This window comes from Dendropsophus ebraccatus, chromosome 8 (assembly GCF_027789765.1).
Source record: "Dendropsophus ebraccatus isolate aDenEbr1 chromosome 8, aDenEbr1.pat, whole genome shotgun sequence".
NCBI lineage: Eukaryota > Metazoa > Chordata > Amphibia > Anura > Hylidae > Dendropsophus > Dendropsophus ebraccatus.
In genome coordinates this window covers 18,996,921-19,024,374 of record NC_091461.1, presented here as the reverse complement: position 1 = coordinate 19,024,374, position 27,454 = coordinate 18,996,921, and the positions used below count along the sequence as shown (strand labels likewise).

The 27,454-nt window shown below is 42.2% G+C and overlaps 1 protein-coding gene across 5 annotated transcripts in view; it reads left to right on the top strand.

Annotated features, from left to right (window-relative positions):
- Positions 1-11,924: 11,924 nt before the first annotated feature.
- The window catches only part of LDB1 (LIM domain binding 1), a 136,099-nt gene continuing 120,569 nt past the window's right edge, over positions 11,925-27,454 (top strand). For 4 of the 5 annotated variants that reach the window (XM_069979961.1, XM_069979959.1, XM_069979960.1 and 1 more), the window contains exon 1: positions 11,926-12,163. In XM_069979961.1, coding sequence (XP_069836062.1) covers positions 12,139-12,163 — 25 coding nt within the window. In that variant the 5' untranslated portion in view covers positions 11,926-12,138. Of the gene's footprint in view, positions 12,164-27,454 lie in introns of all 5 variants that reach the window. The other variant, XM_069979964.1, reaches the window with a different exon arrangement.

The following is a 27,454-nucleotide window of genomic DNA, read 5'->3' as shown; positions in this document are numbered from 1 at the left end:
ACCTCAAAGTAGGAAAAAGACACCACTTGTTCTTTCCCTGTCTAATAAATGAGTATCGGTAGATTTAGTTAAACTCATGTCTATCTATCTATCTAAATCCAAGAATTTTGCGGCACATCCGCATAGTGAAAAAAGTAGTGGTATTTATTGGTACATCAAAAAGCAAGTACAACGTTTCAGTCTCATCTCGAGACCTTTCTCAAGCCTCGAGATGAGACTGAAACGTTGCACTTGCTTTTTGATGTACCAATAAATACCACTACTTTTTTCACTATGCGGATGTGCCGCAAAATTCTTGGATTTATTTAGTTGGAGATTTAATCCAATCTCCATTGCTAGGCACTCCAGCACTGAAACTGGGAGTGCGCTCTATTGTGGACATTATCTATCTATCTATTCTTAGTAAATTTAATGGCACTCCAAAAGATTAGATGCAAAATTGGTGTTTTATTCCAGTGTCCAAAAAGGTATAACAACACAGCAATCAAGGAGAGGCAACGTTTCTGTGGCCTCACGCCACCATTTTCAAGCCAATACTGGTGAGCACATCACACATTTAAATACAGGTGGGTTGCACCCCATTGGTGCAGCCCAGTGTCAATCACAGTGATTAAAAAATAGAGTCAGGTGTCAGAAGTGAAACAGATACTGCAGTGGTATCTTTTAAAGAGAAAACTAATGCATAAGTGACTGTGTTGTGCATTTGTATATAGAAACAAATGCATAAGGCTAGGTTCACACTGCGTTTTCAGCATCCGTTTAACGCATCCGTTTTTTGCAAAAAACGCATGAAAAACGGATTGCAAAAAACGGATTCATTTGTGTGCATCCGTTTTTCCATTGACTTCCATTATAAAAAAAAACGGATCCGTTTTTTTTGGCGGACCAAAACGGACCAAAAAACGTTGCTGACCCTATTTTTCTGGACGTTAAAAAAAACGGATCCGTTAAACGGATGCTGAAAACGCAGTGTGAACCTAGCCTAAGTGACTACGTTGTGCATTTGCATAAATATATAGAAGTGCATAATACAAGTCAATTCAAAATGCAAGTGAAAAAGTGTTATCCATAAGTGTCCTTATAAATTTTTTTTTAGTGTCCATATTTTTCAATATGTCCATAAAAGTTCGCCTGAAAAAAGAGACAATATATTGCACCATTCAAAGGATCCACATCGGAACTGCGCTGGCCGCTAGAGCTTACGTGGTTACCTGTCTCCCGGATGGTCACAGCCCAGACGAAGCGATATCAGTGATTGCGTCTTTTCATTTACCTTTTTATTATAAGCGGCCTGTCGGGCCCCTGTTGCTGACCAGCATGCTCCGGTGGGATGGGATCCATTCCGCTGTTGAGCGGTTGCAAGGCGACTAAACTCTAGCTAATCACTGTGGACGCAAACTACACATATGTCTGGATGGAGGGGGTGAACCTCTGACGTCAGCTGTTTCCTGGAGACCGGGACGCTTCCTTTGGTAACCACGTAAGCTCTAGCGGCCAGCGCAGTTCCGAAGTGGATCCTTTGAATTGTGCAATATATTGTCTCTTTTTTCAGGCAAACTTTTATGGACTATATGCCAAAGAGGAAATGGACTCTTTGAAAAATATGGACACTAAAAAAAAGTTTATAAGGACACTTATGGATAACACTTTTTCACTTGCATTTTGAATTGACTTGTATTATGCACTTCCATATATTTATGCAAATGCACAACGTAGTCACTCATGCATTTGTTTCTATATACAAATGCACAACACAGTCATTTGTTTTCTCTTTAAGGGTATAAACCCACACACCGTATATGCAGCGTATTTACTGCTGCAATACGCAGCAATACGCAGCAGATTAGATCTAAAAAACTGAACACAGCATCAAATCTTCACCATCACATCTGCTGCGTATTTGCTGCGTGTTTGCTGCGTATACGGTGTGTGGGTTTATACCCTGAAGGTATAAACCCACACACCGTATAAGCAGCGTATTTACTGCTGCGATACGCAGCAAACACGCAGCAAACACGCAGCAGATTAGATCTAAATAACTGAACACAGCATCAAATCTGTACCAACAAATCTGCTGCGTATTTGTTGCGTATCTGCTGTGTATACGCTGTGTGGGTTTGTACCCTCAAAGATACCACTGCAGTATCTGTTTCACTTCTGACACCTGACTCTATTTTTTAATCACTGTGATTGACACTGGGCTGCACCAATGGGGTGCAACCCACCTGTATTTAAATGTGTGATGTTCTCACCAGTATTGGCTTGAAAATGGTGGCGTGAGGCCACAGAAACGTTGCCTCTCCTTGATTGCTGTGCTGTTATACCTTTTTGGACACTGGAATAAAACACCAATTTTGCATCTTATCTTTTGGAGTGCCATTGAATTTACTAAGAATATATAAGGAAGTCCGTGGTTGAGACTACAATAGGCACCCGTCTACACTGCTTTCTAGTGCTGCTGAACTACTTACATCTATCTATCTATCTATCTATCTATCTATCTGTCTATCGCCTACACCTGGTACCTTAGGGTAGTGGCAGAACCCACAGTATTTGGCAGGCTTAAGGCCCTATTACACGAAACAATTATCGGCTGTATTCGTCTTGTGTAATAGAAGGCAATGATCAGCCAACATGAAAGATGTCGGCTGATCGTTGTCATTTGTCTTTCAACATGTTGAAAGACAAACGACTAATATACCAGCGATCTGCTGCCGTCGCTCTGTGGAATAGGAGCAGTGGGAGCAGACCCCTGCTATCAACTATGGGCTGCTCGGACAATCCCTGTGGGGATGAGTGCACCATATCTGCACTGTGACTTTTTATCATCATGGCTGTCTTGGCAAACACTGTCAGTATATAGGCTTCATGCACTTGCCAGTTTCTGTGATTGTACCTGCTGTATGAGACCTTTTTCATCTTCCAGGATTGGATGTTCCTCTAGTACTCGGCAGACATAGCTAGTATATGCATGGGTGCCATAGATTATTGTAGAGGTTATGCATGTTATCATATTTGCATGTGGCTTGTGACATCATAGGATACTGGTATCTAACCTGAACCCCAAAGGACTGTCTCTGAGGGTCATTGCTATCCCTATTGGTCATACATACAGTTCCTGACGTGTAATACTGCAGCCATTAAAGTGATTGTATTGTGTGTGGTTTGTCTGTGTCTTGGGGTTATCCTGACCTGTCGCTCCAAGTGCTTATCGGAGGCCGGGCCAGGGTGAACACCCGACGCACACACAGAGTACACACACTATATATATCCCCACTTGTCTCCTACCCTTTTCTATATTTATCTGATTTTTCTATTTATTTAAACACAACAATTCTATATAATCTCTAAACAGTAACCACTGTGTTTTGTGAAGGTCTCCTGATGATCCCAGGGATATATCTGGGTGAAACGCGTAGAGACTTGGATTAAGACAGAGATACTTGTTTATCGCAATTTTTTCTGAAGTCTGGTTTTATCCTTATATATCTGGGCTAATCTATCCCTAAGTATATCAGCCTATCAGAGGGTCAACACCCTAGATCTGTTGTGAAGTGACGATTTCATATGTGTAGAACACTTGTTTTAATATATATATTTTTTACTTTTAATGCATATCTAATAAAAGTTAGATTTTATACAGGGGCGTAACTACCACTATAGCAGCCATAGCGGCTGCTATGGGGCCTGCTGCATCAGGGGGCCCCATGGCCTGCTTCTGCAATACACTGGGCCCCCTGAGCCGTCATCATTTGCAGCACCGGGTGGCCCTGCTGGTCTACTGGGTTTTGCAAATGTCCCTTTAACTGCAAGCACTCCTGACCAGAGCTAGCAGTTATGTAGTTATGACTTCACTTGACCGTTTAGTGGTCAGTCGGGGGCGGGGGGGGGGGGCCCAATCAAAAGTTTGCTATGGGGCCCAGCCATTTCTAGTTACGCCCCTGATTTTATACGTGATTCTGGGAAACTGCCCGGACAATATAGCGATCACCCGGGCAGCCTCCCTGCACCTCCCCCCCACCTGTACTCACCCTCTCGCTGCTGACGCATGCAATAACGGGGAACGAGGAGCTAGTGAGCGCTAACAGCACTCGTTTGCTCCTCTCTGTCGCCTCCTGTAATAGGGGCTTTAGGTAACTGACTGAGGTTGTATCTTACAGCCAGCCAGGGAGTGAAATGCGCTGCTGCACACTTCACCCGGCTTTATCTCATAATAACAATGGCCTCAGGAGTGACACCCAGTGATAACTTTTGACATAAAGTTTATGTGCCAGTAACACTTTCATCTTTCCATACAGATTAGATTACAGTTAGCCTAACCCTACGACTTCGACAGGATCCACCTAACGTGTATGGTGGCTTCTTGGCTCAATTGAAGATGTCGGAGACCAAGGTGGAGAATGGAAGGGTGTGCGTGAGGCCTGGTGGTCCTTGTTGGTCCCTTGTAGTACTTGTAGGGTAAAATGGAGTATGACACTAGACTTGCAGACCATCTGGCATTATTGCCCTTTTGTCGGACATACGTGAACCTAAGTGCAAATTTGTTATAGGGTCTATATACAATATGAAAATCAAGTCATCATTCCTGTAGTGATCTACATGATCAACACTATTGTGCTACATATAATCCCTGTGGTGCCATTTACATACCATCTGGGGCCTATGGGCTCCCAAGGCAATGGGGCTTGTCGCTTCTACTTCCCATGGATCCCCTAAGTTACTTATTGCTGGGCAGGATGGAAATTATATATCTGAAGAGTTCCTGAAATCTTATTCCCATGGGATGTATAGAGTGTGGATCATACAGTATAACAGGGCTTCTTGGTTGATGGATGTGAAAATGTTTCTTTGTATGAGATTCTCAGCTGTCATTCCGGCAGGGATTCTGACAGCCAGATTGGTTGTAAGTGCATTGATGGCCCCAGTCTCTGATGGTGATACATCATTTATCAAAACGGACTGAGGAGAGATAAGGGCATGTCAAACACATTTTACTAAAATGGCTAAAAATCAATCTGTCTTTCCTAGTTTTAGTGCCTGGAAATTATTGAGTGAGCGCTGCTTCTTAAAGGGGATGCCCAAGAAGGCTACGGCCCCGAGGCAAATTTTTGCTCTTTGGTGGTTGTGGTTAAAGCAATGATTTTACAGTGACCACTACACGATTATAGCTTGCCATAGAGCCAAAGCATAAGGGCCCAATTACACAGAGCGCGTAATAGAGACAATGATCAGCCGATGAATCGCTCATCGGCTGATCATTTCTTTAGGCCCAGACCTAAAATCATTGGCTGCCGACCGTGCATCTCTACGTGTAATAATGATGGGTGGCTGACGATTCAACAAACAGTTTTTACATCACCTGTCCACGTTCTCGGTCTACTCCTGTGCTCTGCTTCCTCCCCGGAGCTTTAGAGCGAACAAGCTGGTCAGCCAATTACTGGCTGCAGTGATTGGCTGAGTAGCCTGTCAGCTCTGACGAGCCGCTCTGAAGCTGCAGCGCGCGTGACCGGGGAGGAAGCAGAGCACAGGAGGAGACCGGGAACATGTAAAGGTGATGTAAAAACTGTTTAGGCAAAGGCTGCATGGACATCGCTAACGATGTCTGTGCAGCCCTTGCAAAACATTTATTGGGCCATGTAATAGGCCCAGTAAACGAGCGCCGATCTAGCAGACATATTACTTGGATTACTGGATTATCCCATCCCATCCTGTGGAGAGGTGCGGGAGGGGCTCCCCGAACAATCTTTGGCTCATCCGGGGAGCCCATAGGAGATATCAGCGGCCTATTGCCGCCGCTACTTGCTGAAAGACCAGGATCAGCCAACATCGTGCATTTCGGCTGATCGTTGCCTTTCAACAGTATCTATTACACCAAGCTATTATTGGCCTTAGCGGCCGATAAGTTGCCAAATACGGCTGATAATTGCTTGGTGTAATACGGCCTTAAATCTTGCTGACATTATGCTGCTCCGGTCTAATTTTAAACAGGGGTCTCTAATAAATTGGGCGTTCAGTGTACACATCCATACCCTTGCTTGGGATCCCCTACTAGTAACAAGAACGGAGAACTTCTCCTACCAAACAATGGGACTATGGTGGTCGGTTGTGACCTGGAATGTAACACAACTCTTGGTTTTCCAAATCCGAGCAGGAATGAGAATGGTCATAGTTGTATGTTTACTAGTTTTAGGAGAGGATATAGCTAAGGTGTGCGGAGGATATATGCATGGCCGTCCGTATGACTTTGCACGCACCCGATGAGCGGTATGGGAGCACCTGTTTGTGTGTTCCTCACCCATGAGTAATGCCTTCCCTGCATGGCTTAACATGTTGTGAGCCTCTTGTGATGCCCGCTCCGTGCCTGCTCATCCCCTTTTCTAATTGTGGCTGTGAGAATGACAAGAGCTCTCGTCTCATGTTGTCAGGAAGCCCTCTCTCCGCTCCGTGCTTCCGCTGCTTCTCCCTATCAGATCTAGTCGTGCTTTGTGCCAGTTAAAACAGGTCACTGGACACAGTTTTGCTCTAATTCTCTCAATCTTCCCTCGCAACCCTTTGCTGCCGGATACGAGGCGGTAGGGGATTGCTGCGCAGCCGGCACCGCCACTAAAAGGTTCAAGTTCAGACTGGAAATATATATATATAAATCTAATGTAATAAGCACTAAGGACACTCAAGTGCATAAGTTTTCCAGACCTATGCCCAGGGAAGATCTCCAGCCTTTCGGGATGACTAATTGTGGCCGTCATCCTCCTAGTCTCAGGCATTGGATACATAATCTTTTAATGCCACCGATGACAAACAAAAAAGCAAATGCGACACATTGACAGATTCGATTTTTTTTTCTTGTTTCTATAATTGCTCTCATGAGGAAGAAGGAGGGGAGACGTTATAGCGAATGTCTCATTGGTCTCTGGCAGAAACCTCACCTCTAAGCTGGCGAGGCAGCGGGGGAGTCGTACAATGATTAGCCCTGCCTTTTCCCTATGAGATAGCGAGGCAGAGGGTGCCTTTAGGGATTTACTGAGGTGGCTGACTAAGTAACACAAAGCCCAGGCGGCCAAGTGCAGATGTTCACAGTTATCAGTCCAGCCAGGGCTTTTTTGAAAAAAAAAATTGGGGGGAATTTTTTTTTCTCTTCATCCTCACACACACACAGTCCATCTTTATGCAGTTTGTAGAGGAATGTAATGTTCTCAGCAGCTCGACATGCAGATCCAATCCTGTAGCCAGATCTGCTCAAATATGTAGCCACGAAGGAGTCAGGTTTCAAGAGTTTAGGAACTGGGCAGTTCACTGAGTCAGAATCAAAGAATTTTTTTTTCCCTTCTTTTTCTTCCTCTCAGCAAAAGAAAAGTCAGCTATGTTGATCTTAGGAATACAGAGAGCTTTAGGGGGTGCAGAGGTCGTAGTTGCACCGGGGTCGTGGTGCATTAGGGGGCCCAAAGGTTTCTTGCTGAATAAACACATGGAAGGTGTGTATGTGTGTGTGTGGGGGGGGGGGGGGGGGGGGGGGGCTGTGTTACTCATTTTGCATTGGGGCCCTGGAGAGTCAAGTTACGCCTCTTGCCATACAGTAGAGGCTTCAGACGGGTGAAAAGTCCATTGACGGGTACAGGTGTTGGCATATTGGGAAAGTTGTTTGTGATGGATGTGAAGTTCTGGCACTGATATTGGGACGGGGGCGCTGTAGTGCTCCAAATTTCACTCTGGGCTGTGATAGGGCTAGAGGAACAAGGGAGAGGAGCAAAGCAACCTATACATTTTCAATATCCTTCTGACCTGTCAAACTCTTTGCGTTTGGCAACAATCTCCAAACCCGATTGCACAGCATTTGATTCCCCGTGGCTCCTGCCTTAGGTAGTCCTGGAAAATATGGACACAGCCATAGGTTCTGTCCATGTTTTCATGGCAGCCCTAGGGCAGTATCCAACTTCAGCGGCAGAGAGGAATCAAATGCTGAGCATTTGGGTTCAGAGAGCTTTCCTGAGCCTGAACAGTTTGACAGGTCCTCTGTCAACTCCTGGCCTCCCCATAAACATGAACCTTATGTCAAAAGTTCATGATTCCTTTATGGGGAGGGGTAAGCCCTGGCAGAACATGGTAAAAATACAGCATGCCCAATTCTTCTCTCCAACGACATCATCTTTCGAAAGAGAGGCCACCATATATCCTGGACTGTTACGGAACCCACCAAGTTCAGTGGGCTTAGCTGACCTTTATCTAAGGTGTATGGGATTCTTATTCATACAATAGCTATGACTAAACATGTTGTTGTACAGTGAGAGAGAAGAGCAGCCAAGTGGTGGCACTTCTCTCCAGGAAAGACTAATTATCGGCCACATTAAGACCCATCAATGACTTGTTTTTCCTAAGCAGATATTACAGGACCATCTTACTAGACCTTAGTCAGCGGATCACACTTATGGACAGTTTTAGGCTAACCACACAGTCCAGATCAATAATTCCAATAATATTATCTCCCTGAATGCATTTATATGAGGTGACTAGCTCCATAACCTAATAATTCTGGTCTCCAGGTCTAACATGATGATTGCATTAATGCAGATCGCTACTTTGCCCTTCACCTGCAATTTAGACTAATACAGCAACAAGGGCCGGGATGTGTAGTGTACGGTAATACAGGGGAATGGTGCAGACGGTGGACTCTGGCCAGTGCTGTGGTTAGGATGGCACTGTGGGGACCATCAGGGGTCAGCTTCCAAGCCGCAATCGGTTTGCAGTTCATGTGTTTTCATTCTGATCATCTACACAGAAAGTTCACAATCTCCTGAATTCTTGAGTTTGTCTTTGTTCCCTCCCTCAAAATGTTAAAAATGCACAAACTTGAAATATTACTGTATTATTATTTCTAGATCCTTGACTAATGTGAACCCCCAGGGCACGATCCTGATGTCAATGGTTTTGCTTCAAGGTCCCTGTTTGTTACTTGGTATGACCCCAATGAGTGACAACTGCCCAGAGCACATTTCTGGTTTAGAAGACTGGTTGTCACTCTTCAAGCATTAACTACTATAATGCTCCCCAATGGGCATCATGATTGATCCGAATTTGCAGGATTTGTCCTTCATCTGTGTCTTTCAGGTTCCCGTATCTTCGTCATGTTCCTTGTCGATATTAGGCACCTGGTCTTGTATCATGCTTTGTTTAAGCTCAGAATAATTTGCTGAATGATCAAAACTTTGGAGTGATTGCTAGATAATATCTCAGTATAGTAGATGGCTGGGGTCCGCTGATGCATCTTATTTGGCCGGTCTCCAGTTGTCTACTTCATCTCCGTGATGCTCTTCTTTTGGCAACTGATGTCATAGACGGAGCTGATCGGGAAGTTATTTAGGAAAGAAGAGACAAGGGATTTAATTGAAACATCGACTTAGGTAGCAGCTCTGGCAGCCCCTTATCACCGGGAATAAGAAGGATCTAAACAAGTTAACTTCCAGCCTATGTTTTCTACAGTGGAAGATGGGGGGAGAGTCTTAGGGTGGTGTTACACTGGACGATTCTTCGTCGATTAACGATAAACGATCTCAAACAACTGATATGACGAACAATCTTAAATCGTTAGTCCCATTACACAGGACGATGATCGTTACTTATGGTGGTTCTTGCGCTCATCTTTTCCTGACTGATAGACCGAACAACGTGTTATTACACTGAGCGATGTTTGAAAGATTTGTGAACGATCAACAATGAAAATAGGTCCAGATTCTATCAAACGATTCTCGTTGGTTGTTTAATCGTTGCCTGCTATTACACAAAACTATTATCGTTTGAATCAGAACAATCTAAAGATTTTTTGAATGATAACTGTCCTGTGTAATACGGCCCTTACGCAATAGATTAGCAGAAGATTCCATTGAATGTAGACATGGGAACTCCCAACTTTTCAACCCAACCAATCCATTAGAAATACAATTTTAGATCTTGGGACAAAGAATTGGACATGCCCAAACAAGCTTCTACCAAACTAAGAATGCATGTCTATAGGGGGGAGATAGCTGCTGGCCAAAAAGCCATTCAGCTAATGTGTATGGTCCTAGGATAGAAGTCAAGTAAAAATTTTACAACAGATTTGGCTGTGTAGATAATCCCGCCATGGCCAGTGATTGACAGAGCAAGGTTTTATCCCCGGGACGAGTCCATCTCAGAAGTGGAGACAAGATCATCTCCAGAAACCTGTAGGAGGACACCAGGTGGGCTGTCATCCCCAAGACGAGTCCATGTCAGAAGTGGAGACAAGATCATCTCCAGAGACCCATAGGAGGACACCAGGTGGGCTGTCATCCCCAAGACGAGTCCATCTCAGAAGTGGAGACAAGATCATCTCCAGAGACCTGTAGGAGGACACCAGGTGAGCTATCATCCCCAAGATGAGTCCATCTCTAAAGTGGAGACAAGATTGTCTCCAGAGACCCGTAGGAGAATACCGGGGGAGCGCAGTGAGGTAAGTATATTGTTTTTTACATCCTTGCTATTGTTTTGCACTGTCGGATAACCCCTTTAAGCCGGCCATACATATAAGATCAAGTATCAGTGGTATTGGTTTAGGATATAATTTTATGGGGGCATTCCGACTATTTCCCAGTGGCAGAAGTGGAGTAGGGAAGGATCAGTCAGCCTCTTGTATTGAAGTAAACATTTACGCATGGCTGAGTTTGTGATGGAGTTGGATGACAGAGCGATTGGGTGGACAACCTACTGTAGGTCATGTGTACAGCCAACCTAAAGGTGCCGCTAGGGGAGGTCTATACCAATCCAACATGAAGATCATGACCTAGATTTAGGAAATCAGGAGATATTTATTGATTACTAGCCACCTCAATGTGTTCTCGATGTGTCTTCTAAACCTTCTTCTCGTTACGCCATAAACTATTCCCTCTCCCTCTCGAGAATCCTAAATTCTTCTCTTCTAATGTGAATGGGGGGGAGATATCCATCTTTCTCACCAGGCAGCAATGTGACTTTGCTGCAGAGCGCCAGACGACCTTTCCAACCGTACATCCCGGGAGATAAACAAGTTGGTCGCCCCCCCAATGATGACAATAAAAGACGTCAACCATCCGTATCATTAGGAGCGAACGTGAACAAGTCGGCGTCGACCCCTTCCCTCCCCGAGCGCTCTTTTGATGGACTTCTTTGGCATATGGCACCTTGGGCCCTCTTTCGACTGCCAAACTCCTCTTTAAAAACCCTTTAATGTGCCTGTACATTAGTGATGGGCAATGCCACTAAGTCTACATGCCACAAGAGCCGCCGTAAACCGCTTGGATGTCACCCAAACTCTGCATTAATTTTCTGCCTTGTTACAAAACAGATATCTCTATGGAGAGCAGCTTTGTTGTGCGCGGCTCAGCCTTTCTTATATGTCTGGTTATTGCTCTTTTTTTTTGCACGTTTCTTCTGTCTTCTCCGTAGCGCTGCCTCTCCTTTGCTTTTTTTTTTTTATCTCCTTCTCCTCTTCGTCTTTGCTGTTGCGTGTGCGCTGCCTGTCTGTGTCTGTCAGCCTGTGTTAGAACACAGTATGTAACTGAGGAGAACACTCTGTGATGCAGTATGTCTCAGTGCAGGACACCTACAACCACTTCTCCCCGTCTGCCTGTCGTCCTCTCCGATCATACATGTCTTACTTATCGAGGGTGCAATCAGCATGTCCCCCCCCCCCCCTATATTACCATATATGTATACATCTATCTATATATGCATGCATGTGGGTGTGCGTCGCATGCTTGTTATTCATTGCACCCATTCTATCTTCTTCTCTCTCTCTCTCTCTCTCCCTCACTCTCTCTCTCTCTCTCTTGCTTTTCTCTCCCTCTCTCTTTCACTCAGGTCACTTTGACAAGCTCTCTCTCCTCCCACTAGCATTGCAATTAGCATATTAATAAACCACAGTACTGCCAGCAGAGAGAGAGAGAGAGAAAGAGAGAGGGAGACACACACACACACAAGCACACTTACAGAGACAGAATAAAATTCCTTCTGCCTGCTTCCTCTGAGGCCCAATTTCTGCCTTTTAGGGGGGCTTGTTTTGTTCTTTGAGATCTCACAAGGGCATTTTATGCCAGGAGCCTTAGCCGTGGGCAACCAGTACCTGCTCGTCTCCACACCAGGCATGTGAAGATGTCAGTGGGTTGCGCATGTCCTGGTAAGTGCTCCTTCTTCTTCTTCTTCTCCTTCTTCTTGTGTTTTTGTCCATTAACTTGCAATCTATTAAGATGTGTCGGCTCGGCTGCAGGAGTCGGAGGCCTTTTCTTTTTGTATTTTATTGCAATGCAATGGAGTCCATTGGATTTGCAAAGAAAAAAAAAAGTACCTGTTTTTTTTTTTTTCTTTCTTCTTTTATACCTGGTGGGGGCGACGGCAAAAAAAAAAAAAATTCCCAGAGTTCCTAAATGTCGGCCAATCAGAAGTGCCTCTGGACTTTTGACCTTAGGTCAGGGGGTTATTGCCATATGCTCTTTTCTGATGATGCTAATGGAATGACGTTGGGAGATATTGTCATAGAGATGATTGAAGCCCCCCCCCCCCCTCTATAGAGGAGCATTACTTATTTCCCCCCCTTATTATGCATTCTGCCCCTCTGGGGGGGTTACTAAAGGTTGTTGCCGTCAGTGAAAGACCTAGTTTGAATGACACGCTTGTGCGTTTCCTTCTTTGCTATTCCAAGTTAACTCATACAGTGCTGGAGGTGGCAATGTACCTCTAGTCGCCTGTTGATCACCTTATCGTGATAATCCTAAAAAACTATATATATATATATATATATATATATATATATATATATATATATATATATATATATAAAGGTTGATGGCATAGGTCTTAGTCTAAGGCTGCTGTTATTGCAGGAGGATTGTAGAGATTCACTTTAAGGCAATGTAGCTTTGCTGTCTGCATGTGAAGAAGCGGCGGAGTCGCTGCAGACTGGTGCACATTTGGCGTGGGGTGTACATGTTTAGCAAGGACACCTTTCGTGTCTGCAGGGACAAAAAATAAGCAACCAGAAAACTAAAGGATAAAATAAAAAAATAGAGGACTCGGCATTGATACCCCCCCCCTCCTTAAAACTCAATAGCAACAATGTTACTCTCTGTTTGTTTTGGAGATGAGATGGATACATTGTATATCACCTTTTATAGGGTGGCGCATAAAATTCCATTGTAGGCAAATACGTTCCCAGTGTTTACATAAACAAATGCAACTTTAAAAAAATATATATATATTAACCCTTTCCTGCATCCGGTTTTCTTGGGATCAGAAGCGAAGAGCCGAGAGACTGATCTTGTGGTCTCTACATAACAATACCACAATCAGCTGGGGAAGACTTTGCACAATGTTCTGATGATGGAAATAGATGTGGGGCAGAACCGCCAGGGTTATGGCTGTCTCCGCCATATCACCAGATTTGGATGTTTGGATGATGTTTTTTTTTTTTTTGCTATGCTACAGAAAGTGGGGGTCATGCTGAAAAGTTGTTGTTTTTTTGCGGTGGAAACTGTTGAAATGTAGTGTAAAAATGTCTGCCCAGGAATATTATATATGTTGTGCAGCCGTCATCTCCTGTACTACATTTAAATGGTTAGAAAATCATAGTTGCTTTCATGCAGAAACAGCGCCACTATTGTCCGCTGTTAGTGTTTGGTATTACAGCGGAGTTCCATTGAATTGAATTGAGTTGCAATACACCAAACAACCTGAGGACGAGGGTGGTGCTGTTTATGGAAGAAAACTGCTATGTTTTAAACCCTTTAAAGGTGGCTCGACAACAGATATCAATGTACACAGAGAGCAATAGAAAAGAATATGAAAAGTTTTTGCCTTATGATGTCTTATGATGGTCTGTGTCTTGTATTCTTTCTAAATACCTATATCATTGTGTAATACCTGCTATATATTGCTTTGGTCTTATGTTGCCCTTCCAGTAATTTTCAACCCCAATGTTTTTTTTTTATATACGATCCCTTTATATTATTAAAGGGGTTGTCCAGGATCAGAAGACATAGCTGCCTTCTTACAGAAATAGCGCCACTCCTGTCCTTAGAAGGTTTGTGGTATTGCATCTCAGTTCTATTAAAGTGAATGAAGCAGAGTTGTAATACCGCACACAACCTGAGCACAAGTGTGGAGCTGTTTTTGGAGGGAAAAAAAACAGCCATAATTTTCTTATCCTGGATAATCCCTTTTAATTATTGCAGGGCCACATGTTTAAAGAGGTTTACAACAGAGAAGTGGTCTCCAATTCAGGACCATCGATCATCTAGTGGCCATAAGGAGGATCTCTGGCATGGCAGGACCCAACACATCCAATGATATCAACAGTCTGTGGGAACAGTGTAATACTATATTTCTCCAGTGGTGGAACTGCGGAGAATTTGAACACTTGCTGCCAGGCTCCCCCACAGATTGTTATCAGTTGGGGGCACTAGGTGGAGAACTCCTTTAACAAAACCAATGGTATTGACCGCACTGTAAATAATTCCTTAATTCCTTATAAGAAACACTCTCTTCACATGAGATATCAAGACTGCAGAAGAAGGAGCCTTGCAGCCTGTATTGTGTGAATAGCGTCCTTACAAGGGACATATATATATATATATATATATATATATATATATATATATATATATATGTGCTACTTTTTTCCCCCAGAAACAGCACTACACCCATTATCAGGTTAAATGTGGTATTACAACTCCGCTTCACTGCAATACCACACACAGCCTGAAGATGAGGGTGGTGCTGTTTCTGGGAGAAAGCAGCTATGCTTTTCTTATCTCTCTTCGATATAGTGCAGCTGTCAGATGTCTATACACATTTGTTCTGTTTTTGCCATAGAAACATTGACTGCCAATAGCCTGTGCTGCTAAGTGTAAAGTCCACAAATGGTGCGGTAAGGGACAGAGACGTTCAGTGTCTCCTCCAGGCTTCCGTACGAAACAATTATAGACCTGAAGCCCAAGAGACAACATAAATAACAGTGATGCAAGATTTTGCAACTTAAAGGAGTTGTTCACTTTAACAATCCCTTTTAGAATGATGATGATGATGATGATGATAATGTTGTCACCCGTGGGGTGACCACTTTCCACGGTCATCCCTTTTAGAAAAACATCCTAAAACGAAGCTGATCACAGATTTACTGGAAATCACAGTGATCAGCTGTACTCTGCGGGAGAACCTATCAGTAAGTGTTTACTCCCCCTGCAGTGCCACCTCAGGTGAAATGAAGCATTACACAGTTCTCATTAAAGTCAATGGGGTGTCCGTGTAAGGCACAGATGTGCCAGGTCTTCCATAGAGAAAGACTGTGTAGCCATCCTGTAATCCATTAAAACATTCCACTCTACTGTATGATGGAATAAAACATGAAAAAATATTGCAAGAAGTCTGCATATTCTTTTGAATGTGTTGCCCCCTATATTAGAGGGGTACTCCAGCGAAATAAAAAATAAAAAAATGGTGTCAGAAAGTTATATAGATTTGTAAATTGCTTCTATTTAAAAATATCAAGCCTTCCAGTACTTATCAGCTGCTGTATGCCCTACAGGAAGTGGTGTATTCTGTCCAGTCTGACACAGTGCTCTCTGCTGCCACCTCTGTCCATGTCAGGACATAGACAGGATTTCTATAAGGATTTACTATAAAGAAGGTGGCAGCAGAGAGTACTGTGTCAGACTAGAAAAAATTACACCACTTCCTGCAGGACATGCAGCAGCTGGAAGGCTGGAGATTTTTAAATAGAAGTAATTTACAAATCTATAGAATATATAGATATATTGATCTGAAATAAAAACATTTTCTTTGGAGTATCCCTTTAACTAAAAATACCCCAGCAATCAGCTGTACACTCTGCCAGCAAGTGTTTCATTCCCCTGCAGTGCCACCACAGGTGAAACAAGGTATTGCACAGTACATAGTGTATGTACGCCCTCTCTCATCTGTTTATTTACTAAAAAAAAAAAAAACCCCTATAGGGTATTTGAATACAAGTTTTCCCATCCATCTGATCTCTTTATATAATGATAAGGAGACAGAATAATCTATAGTAAAGGTGCTAACCTGGTCTCAGTAGACAAAGTCCAGAAGTATTGATGAATGTATAGCTGTAATGCAACGCGTTTCAAGCCATAAAGTCCCTAAGTTCAGGGAGCCGTCTCTCCTTTCTCACCGCCTGTCTCATATCTCCCTGAACCTGGAAGAAGAGACTTGAAATGCGTTGTATTACCAATTACAAGGGTAATCCCTATCCTGAATCTACAGGATAGGGATTACACATGGTGTAAAGTGAAACTGGCTCAGTTGCCCCTAGCAACCAATCAGATTCCACCTTTCATTTTCCAAAGAGTCTGTGAGGAATGAAAAGTGGAATCTGATTGGTTGCTAGGGGCAACTGAGCCAGTTTCACTTTACACCATGTTTGATAAATCTCCCCCATACTGTATAGTTCTCTCAGGCGCTCTCTCTGTTATGGTACGGACATTGTCGGGGGAGGGGGATGTTTACGGACGTTGTCGGACATGTCGGACATTGCGTCTCCCTTTAAGGCGTGTTGTCTTTTTTGCTGTCTTTGTGTCAGGCAGAGCGCACTCTCAGCATCGGTAGAAGCCGTAGTAACACCGAGGACTCAGCATACTCGGTTTTGTTGTTTTTAATGGGAAGCAAAAAAAAAAAAAAGAGCCTCATTATTATGTGTGAACTTCACACCCAAATCACTGTTTGTCACCTCTGGCTGAGATTGTTTGTGTAAGTACTTATCTAAAATAGGACAGCGAGTAAATAAATTGCTTCACTTCACCATTTACTGCTGCAGTAAATATACCGACAACCTTGATGGATCGGTATATTAAATTGGTCGCAAAAACAATCCTTGTCCGTACGCCTATGGAAGGGGGCGCCCTGCTGGGGGCCACCTCTATAAGCAAAGGTGAGAGCCACTAATGGCAAGCAGCTCTTGCTCTGGAGGACCTGGCCTATCCAGTAATTGCATGGACAGCCAGCATGTAATACCATACTTGCCCTGTAGAGGCCACTGCAGGGGAAATGTATGGTCAGGCATGGCTTCCTCTGAGCGATCGCACCCGATCGCTATGGATTTCTGATGCCAAAACTGCATCTATGAACAGATCACCAGGTTGGTTTCATTTTAAAGGGTTTGCGGTATACAGAAAAGGGGTAGGTTTGGTAATTACACTTTAGTCATTTGCACTATAGAATGTGTGGTATACAAGTTCTGCTGCTGTAAGTGGAATAAACCAAAGGGACCTCAGCCATTGTTTGGTTCTGAATGATCCTAATGTTATAGGATATCTACTGATAATATTATACAGTGTAAATACCCCTTTAAGAGTCAACAGCCTGGAGGACATAATACAAGAAACTTGTGGTGGTGGTGCTGCTGTGTTCAACTCTCAGAGGGTTGCTTATACCAATGTACTGCAATGAACCCAGTAGAATAGGTCAGGACAGGATCTCAGGCTCTGGAACAGCGTTCCCACCCTCTGTCAGCAAGCAGAGATCTTGGAGGTGTAATGGCAGTGGTCTTCAGGACCCCATGCCAAGTGGAGGAATTCTGGAATATGCTGTTCTGGAAATTTAATATGCTTAAACATATCTGTTATGCCCGTTAATGTATTTAACACCATGTATTACCTAGTTAGTTCTTGTAGTCATTAATATTATTGAGAGTCCCATTTCTAGATCACATTCTATTGTCCTAATGTGTGTGTTATCCTAACCATAAACTATTATAAAAGAATGCTACACAGAGAGAACTGCTTCTTATTGAAGAGAGACTATTGGTGTAGGGAGACCTATTATCAGGCAATGATCCATGGGAAAAAGTAAGCAAATTAGCTCTCCTTGTAAATGTAATAGTAAATAGATTGCATAGGTGTACACAGCAACTCTCAGCTATATCCTATACCTATTATCTACCCATCTCCTATCTCCTATCTATCTCCTATCATCTATCTGTCTCCTATCTATCTATCTATCTATCTATCTATCTATCTATCTATCTATCTATCTCCTATCTATCTATCTTCTATCTATCTATCTCCTATCTATCTATCTTCTATCTATCTCCTATCTATCTATCTATCTATCTATCTATCTATCTATCTATCTATCTATCTCCTATCTATCTGTCTTCTATCTATCTATCTATCTATCTATCTATCTCCTATCATCTATCCATCTATCTATCTATCTATCTATCTATCTATCTATCTATCTATCTATCTATCTATCTATCTATCTCCTATCATCTATCCATCTCCTATATATCTGTCTCCTATCTATCTATCTATCTATCTATCTATCTATCTATCTATCTATCTATCTAACTCCTATCTATCTATCTATCTATCTCCTATCTATCTATCTCCTATCTATCTATCTCCTATCTATCTATCTATCTATCTAACTCCTATCTATCTATCCATCTCCTATCTATCTGTCTCTTTTCTATCTATCTATTTATCTATCTATCTATCTATCTATCTATCTATCTATCTATCTATCTTCTATCTACCTATCTATCTTCTATCTATCTCCTATCTATCTATCTCCTATCATCTATCTATCTATCTATCTATCTATCTATCTATCTATCTATCTATCTATCTATCTGTCTCCTATCTATCTATCTATCTATCTATCTATCTATCTATCTATCATCTATCCATCTCCTATCTATCTATCTATCTATCTATCTATCTATCTATCTAATCCCCTATTTCTCTCTCTTTCTATCTTCCTTGCAGCCTCACACCATACAATGTAATCCTGACTATTGTGGCTTTGTTAATGACATCTCTTGTCTGAAATCTGCCTATACATTATTATCCATGGACTGCGACGTCTGCTTTTCTGTACAGGACCCGCAGACGCCTGCTTTATAAAGCTCTCATCTTATTGTCCCGGGAAGACTGGGCTTTGCTTTACCTGCAGTTCTGGCGGAAGCTTTTACAGATTCTATTTAAAATTCTGTTTACAGTGTCATCCTCAAGGATGTGTGACCATAACCGGATTGAAAAATAGAAATACCGACAATATAATAAAGCCAGTATCTATACGGTACTTATTTATGGGTACCATGCCCATAGGGTGGCATTTATATTAGGCCGTCGCTCAGATAGAATTTTTTCTATCTAGATGTCATGTTAAATGACTGTGATGATAATTGTTCTTGCTCTTCACCTATCCTATGGATGTAGCTTCAGACAATAGTGGCAGAACAGGAAGTAATGTCAGAGGAAGTGAAAGCAATTGCGGCCATGGCACATTTTGAGCCTTTATTTTACTAATATGGAGTCCTGGCCTATCTAAGTTTTCAGCAGTAGAATAGAGCTATCAATAACTGGTCACCCTCTAATAATAATGAGATGGCTCTGTTTATTCTGTCCCAGTCTATACTATTCAGACAATAGTCGCAGAGCAGGCAGTGATGTCAGAGAATGTGATTTTTTTTTTTTTTTTGGGCAACTTCTTCTGTACAGCCCAGGAACATGCAGTAGTAGCTTTTTTTGTATTGTGTTAGGGAATTATAGTAAAATAAGTACAAAGGGTAACAGTTGGAGCAGTAGCAGCCTTGGTACATTACGACTCTAGGAACTATATTTTACTAATAAGGAATCTTGACTTATTTACGTTTCTAGCAGTAGAATAGAGCTGTCATGAATTAACTCTGTTCATTCCTTCCCAGTCTATACTATTCAGCCAAATATCATAAACCCTCTAATAATAATAATGAGGTAACTCTGTTGATTCTGTCCCAGTCTATACTACTCAGCCAATAGTTGTAGAACAGGAAGAAAAGTCAGGGAAGGGGTGTTGTTCTTGCAGCTTCTTCTCTACAATCCGGTAACATTCTGCAGTAGTCATTTCATGTGGTGTTAGGGATAAGGTTTAAGGGATCAAAGTAAAAACAATAGCAGTCTTGGTACATTCTGAGTAGCACTACTTTACTAATAAAGAATTCTGACATATCTAGGTTATCAGTAGTAGAACAGAGCTATCATTAACTGGCCACCCTTTAATGAGATGACTCTGTTTATTTCATTTCAGTCTATACCATTCAGCCAATAGTTTCAGAGCAGAGGTTCAGAGAAGGGGCATTGTTTTGGCAACTTATTCTGTACAACCCAGGAACATGCAGCAGTAGCTGTTCATTCCTGTAGTGTTCGGGTATTAAATTTAAGAGACCATTGTGACCCTAGTAGCTCTATTTTACTAATAAGTAATCCTACCTTATCTAAGTTTTCAGCAGTAGAATAGAGCTGTCATTAACTTCCCACCCTCTAATAATAATGAGATGACTCTGTTTAATCTGTCCTGGTCTATACTATTCAGCCAATAGCTTTAGATCAGGAAGTGATGTCAAATAAGATTTGTTTTGGCAGCTTCTTCTGTACAGCCCAGGAGCATGCAGTAGTTGTTATTTTTTTTGGTGTTTGGGAATTATAGAAATAGTAGAAATTTGTATATAAGGGAACAGAATAAAACAGTAGCAGCGTTGGTACATTATGACCCTAGTAGTTCTATTTTCCTAATAAGGAATCCTGATGTATTGAGGTCCCCAGCAGTTAGAGCAGTCATAAACCCTTTAATAATGAGATAACTCTGTTCATGCTGTCCCAGTCTATACTATTCAGCCAGATGTTGCTGAACAGGAAGTAAAGTCAGAGAAGGGGTGTTGTTTTGGCAACTTCTGCTGTACAACCTGGTAACATGCAGCAGTAGTTATTATTTCCTGTGGTGTTAGAGAATTAAATATAAGGGATCAAAGTGAGCTGTCATAATCCCTAAAACTAATAATGAGATAACTCTGCTTATCCTGTCCCAGTCTATACTATTCAGCCAATAGTTGCAGGGCAGGAAGTGATGTCAGAAAAGGATATTGGTTTTGGCATGTAGTGGTTATTTCCTATAGTGTTTGGGACCTAAAGTGGAAATATGGAAAGAGAGACCACCAGATAGTGGAAGTAATATGTTAGGACCCCCTGGTAGTTCTTTTTTATTAGTAAAGAAAACTTGCGTAGTTTCACTTTAAATAACAACTGCAGTGAATGATCATTTGGCTTCTCGCTCACCGCGGAGCTGTCTGCCAGTACAGAGGTTTCCTAATATTTTCGATGGCCCTTCACCTACTTTTTACCAAGCAAAGGCCTCTAGTTTCTACTGAACTCTGCAACTTTATTAGGCCAGACAAAAGTATAAATAAACGGATTTCAGCCCGGAGAAGTCAAGTCCAATAAGACAAAGACTTTGTTTCTAGTTTATTGTGGATCCTCTTGGAAGGGGGTGAGCGGAGGAGAAAGAATAACCGCTGCCAATTTAGCACAGAAAATCTTTCTTTTTGTTGTTGTGTGTGAAAGACAAAACAAGCTGATCCAGTAGAAATTCCATGAAAATCGCACACTAATCAATCCCACAGGGACCCGGCATTCAAAGAGCCTCACGTCACAGGCATCTCTTCCCATATTGTTTCAAATCACATTTTGTCTGAAAGCAGCAGCCCATCTCTGATGTCTGAAGCAGAAACGCTTTGACTCTCAGGACGGTCGTCACAAAAACGCTGCTTCTTTTTTTTCCCTTTTAATTATTCATCTGGAAGACGACCAGGGCATTAGACTACATCTGCTATCAGGCATCTTGGAATGGTCTGGCCCGTAGAGAATAGTGTGATCATTCCTGCCTAGCAGTATTAAGAGCAGGGCAGTCCCTGGAAGCTGCGTTACCGCCAGACATCTGCATGCTGTCGCTATGTTCACTTTATTACTGTATAAAAGTAATGATATCATAAAATAGGAGTTTTGGTAGTTGCATTGAATGAAAGTTTAGAAAGAATAAATGTTTAAACAGTATTACAGTCTACAGGAAGGGGTGGGGTATGGCAATGTCCCCATAGGCCAGGCAGTGACAAGGGATCTGTATACATGCCTTATCTACACTTCCCGCAGTTTGATAGAGCTGTCATTAACTAGACACCCTCTAATAATACTGAGATGACTCTCATTGCCTACCTAATTTAAATGTTGAGCGATGTTCTAGAGCTGTCTTCCTTTAATAATACTGTGATAACTCTGTCCCAGTCTAAACAGCAAAGCGGACAAGGGATCTACTTACATAGCCTTATAGAGCTGTCTTTAACTAGACCCCCTTTAATAATACTGAGATGACTCAGTTTATTATGTACCAGTTTGTACAGCAAAGCTTCCAAGGGAGCTGCATACATAGCCTGCCTTATCTAAACGTCCAGCAGTTTGATAGAGCTGTCATTAACTAGACCCCTTCTAATAATACTGAGATGACTCAGTTTATTATGTACCAGTTTGTACAGCAAAGCTTCCAAGGGAGCTTCGTACATAGCCTACCTTATCTAAATGTCCAGCAGTATGACAAAGCTGTCATTAACTAGACCCCCTCTAAAAATACTGAGATGACTCAGTTTATTATGTACCAGTTTGTACAGCAAAGCTTCCGAGGGAGCTGCGTACATAGCCCACCTTATCTAAACGTCCAGCGGTATGATAGAGCTGTCATTAACTAGACAATCTCTAATAATACTGAGATGACTCAGTTTATTCTGTGCCAATTTGTACAGCAAAGCTTCTAAAGGAACAGCATACATAGCACAATACTAGAGCCTGCCTTAACTCTCAACAGTATATTAGAACTGCCATTAACTAGCCTACCTCTAATAATAATAGGATGACTCAGTTTATTGTGTCTAAGTCTATACACTAAAGCTGACAAGTAAAATTCTGAAAACACTCGCTGTTCATGTAAATCTTGCTGATGAGGCCTCATGGATCAGCTACTATCACTAGGAAAACTACTGTGTAAAGCCGGTGTTATGACTGTACCTGTTGGGACCTTGGCGCGGCCGAGGCTGCACTTTTGGCCATGAATTTGTGTTTTTTTCTGTGTGTTAATTGCATTTGTCTAAAGCCCCTATTACACACGGTGATGTTGAGGAGCAAACAAGCGCTGTCAGCACTTATTTGCTCCTCGTTTCCCGCTAGCTGCCGCCGCTATTAGACGGGGGGCCACTAGGAGCTGCAGGGCATGATCGCTAGATCGTCTGGGCAGCCCATAGATTATAGGGACTGCCGCCGATCCTATTCTATGGAGCGATGACAGCGGATCGCTGCTATATTAGTCGTTTGTCTTTCAACATGTTGAAAGACAAACAACAGCAATGATCAGCTGACATGAACGATGTTGAGTTCTATTACACCAGATGATTATTGGCCGTAACGGCTAATATTGGCCAGATACGGCCCATAATCGTTTAGTCTAATAGGGCCTTATGCTCTGTCTGCACACTGTCCTACTCCTTCTGCCTTGCTTATTGATTCACCTGCCTTGCCCATCTCTGCTTTGCTGAGTTCCTTCCGGCCACTTCACTGTTTTGCTTGGTGATTGACATTTGGTTTCTCCATTCATGTTGGTGGTGCGGTCCAATCACCCTCTGGATTGGGTCACTGGTCTCCTATAAAGTGTCTCCTATCAGTGCATGCCATTCCATGCCGGCTACTTTCCCTAGCTAGCTTGGCGTTCTTGTATTTATTCTGTGCTATTCCCTGACTTTTCTTACCCTTGCGTCTGTACCGCGACTATCCTGGTTTTATGCCTGCCCTGACCTTTTTGGCTTTGTTTTTAACTATTCTTTGGATCTTATTTTTGTCCTTTTGCTGCCTGGTAGTTGTGACCTCCGTCTGTTTGACTTTCCCTTCTTGTTTGTCTGTTCTGTCTTCATTCTGTGTTGGCACGCACCTTAAGTAAGAGAGGGTCTCTGAGTTGTCCGCAGCCAACTAGGGCTGATAGCGGAAACTATACAGGGACAGTGGGTGGGGACAAGTGCAGGGTCCACTGTCTGTGTCTTCCCCGTCTCTTCCCTGACCGAGATGGACCATAGTTCTGAATACTCATTGGCAAGTAGGCTGAACCTGCAAATGTTGGAGAGATTGGATGACTTTCTACAATATCAGATACGAGGGGAGAGAACAGTTGGGCAGATTTTAACACGCCTGATCCATTTTTTAGTATCATAAAACTGTCATTATCCGACTGCCCCTCAATAATAGGGAGATGATTTCTGTGCATTCTGTCCCAGTCTATACGGCAAAGCTGACATGTGATGTACAGAAACAGAAACTTAAGTCTTTTTTGTGCTCTAGTGACCAGTGTAAAAATTCTACCAAACCATTTAAAACTGAGAGGCTACAGCACTTTACCACTTCATCGTAGCAACCGGACTCTCATCAATATCAATAGTAGTGCTTTGCAGAATTGTGAAACATTTTACTAAGACCTGGCACATTTGTTTGATAGAGTTGTCTTTGGATATAGCATGTCACTCTTGTTGTCACTGTTTCCTGAACAATGATTGCCACTTCACTTGAATAGCGCTTCAACCCTGAAATGAGTTGTCTCCACCGGGTGTCCGTCTATGGTGTAATTTTCTATGGTGTCAGCACTGATCAGTTTCCCACAGTCATGGCTTTTTGGTAGGAGATCAGATTAGATATACGGGCAGTCTTCTCACTTCCTAACTTCCAGTATTTGCAGTGCACTGAATAGAAGAGGGAAGCTCAGTTCCCAGTGTCTATATATATCTCCTCAGCCGATGGTGTGTGAGAAGAAAAACAAGACTTTCTGTCTGATTCAATGCCTGGCAACTCTATACTAGGAGCAGTACCATGAAAGTGATTGAAAGGGCAACTCCATTCACATAGGGAAAATCTTCTGCCTCAGCAGGTCTATACCCTTTACAGTAGTGAGTAGTGTTATAGTGGTTAATGCTGGTGTAGTAGATGTAATGCACTTAGTTTAGAGCAGTGGTTGAATGGTCATGAATAGCGACAACAAATCTTTCTAAACCATAAATGCAGTCAGTGCAGTTGTTACTTCCTATGTCCCATGGTAGTAATGGTAGCACAAAGGATATAACAGCAAGAGGCAATGGTGAGCTCAAAAGAAATAACATAATAATAATAACATTAACTATGCTCCTTGTAATAATAATTGCATGACTATACTGTCCCAGTCTATACAGCAAAGCAGACAGAGTCTGCCTTATCTAGACTTTTAGCAGTATAATAAATATTTCATTAACTAGCCACCCTCTAATAATAATGAGATGACTATACTGTCCCAGTCTATACAGCAAAGTTGACAAGTGGGCTGCATCCAGAGTGTACCTTCCAGTGGTATAATAAAAATGTATTTAACTAGCTATAATAATAATAATAATAATAATAATAATAATAATAATCATCATCATCATCATAGGAAGGATGGCTATACTGCCCCAGTCTATACAGAGTCTACCTTCCAGTGATATAATAAATATGTAATTAACTAGCTTCCCCAATAATAATAATAATAATAATCATCATCATTATCATCTTAGGAAGGATGACTATACTGTCCCAGTCTATACAGCAAAGCTGTAGTCTACCTTCTAATGGTATAATAAATATGTAATTAACTAGCTTCCCTAATAATAATAATAATCATCATCATAGGAAGGATGACTATACTGTCCCAGTCTATACAGCAAAGCTGACAAGTGGGCTGCATTTAGAGTTGGCCTTCCAGTGGTATAATAAATATGTAATTAACTAGCTTCCCCAATAATAATAATAATAATAATAATCATCATCATCATCATCACAGGAAGGAGGACTATACTTTCCCAGTCTATACAGCAAAGCTGACAAGTGAGCTGCATTTAGAGTCGGCCTTCCAGTCGTATAATAAAGATGTAATTAACTAGCTTCCCCCTTATTATTATTGTTAATAATCATAATATTAGGATAAAATGACTATAGTGTCCAAGTCTATACAGCAAAGCTAAAAAGTGGGCTGCATCCAGAGTCAGCCTTCCAGTAGTGTAATAAAGATGTACCTAACTAGCTTCATAATAATAACAATAGTAGGATGGGATGACTATACTGCTCCAGTCTGTACAGCAAAGTTATCAAGTGAAAAAAAATTAACTGTTCATGGAGATCTTGCTGATAAGACCTTATGGATCAGCTACTGTTGCTAGGAAAACTGGAGAGCAAATTTACAATATAGTAACCATTAAAGTCATTAAGTGTCCATCAATTTCAGTATTTAAGGTGGACTAAGCCATGTATTCCTCCTTAATGACTGTACATCCACTGGGCTTGGTTTACTGCCTCTGTGTGAATGGGGGATATCTGTAAGCTAGATTTCCCAATTGGTCTAAGGCTGGGTTCACACTACGTAAAAAACACGTCCGTATTTCCAAACAACGTCTGGCCGTTTGCGCAAATACGGCCGTTGTTTGAAAATACGGCCGTGTTTTTTACGTAGTGTGAACATAGCCTTAGGGTAGGAGAGACATATAAACCCTCACAGTACTTCTGACTAATCAAGAGGCCAGGGGGCTTCATTTCCATTATTGTCACCTGATCTCTGCCCACCTCGTGGCTCTCATGTTATTTTATTATCTACTTGGCTATACAGGCTTTTGGCTAATAAGAATTCTCCTGGTAAAGATTAAGGTGGTATGGAAACATTTTGTATCTTGTGGAGAAGAGTCATTTCACAGTCACTATATAGGGCTCCTGGGGGGCGTGTCTGATGGGCACAGGGTAACACCCACGAGGAGACTCTTCTGCAGTGTTTGCTTCCTGTTTCCTTATATGGGAAATAAAGTTGGCTGTAATTTCACCATCTTTCTATTTTTCTGCGCTGCCTTTTCATCTGACAGTATAATACAGTTCCGAGTGACTGGCAGAGGAGCCCTGGCTGATCACCCATGTAAATAAATACGTAGTGTGGTAGCGTTGTTATGCTTTTTAACCATGTAAGACACGCCACCAGATCTCATGTATCTGAAGTCTGATGTACCACCTGTCATCTCTATACGAGCTACGGGGATTATCAAATTCTGCAAGCTATGCCAGCTCCGTTCCTTTCCCGATCTTTCTGAAATACAGCCAACAAGTATTGGTTGAAATGAAGTCTGAACGCTTACATGTGGTCCCAGCAGAAGTGGAGAGGATGGTTAGATCCTCCTGTCAACACACAGCTACTTTTTTTTTTTTAGGATTTTTGGTCTGGAACTATGTAGAGAAGTTGGCAGCTGTGTCTTCATGATGCAGCAATTATATAATATTATGGCAATAGGCGTGAGTGGCGTTACATTTATTAACTGCGGCCGGAGCAAGATGAATTTTGAAGGATAACTTCATGCATGTCGGCATATGTTGACACCAGACAAACCTGGACATGTGCCAGGGCTCATTGGGGTTGTGGGTCCATAGTATTCTGGATAAACAAGTTCTTTGCTTGTCAGGCCGAAGATATAATAGATTGGGTCCAACTCTCACTTTATGGGTCACCTAAAGCTGCCCTGTGAGGCTTAAAGGGGTTATCCAGGATTAGAAAAGTC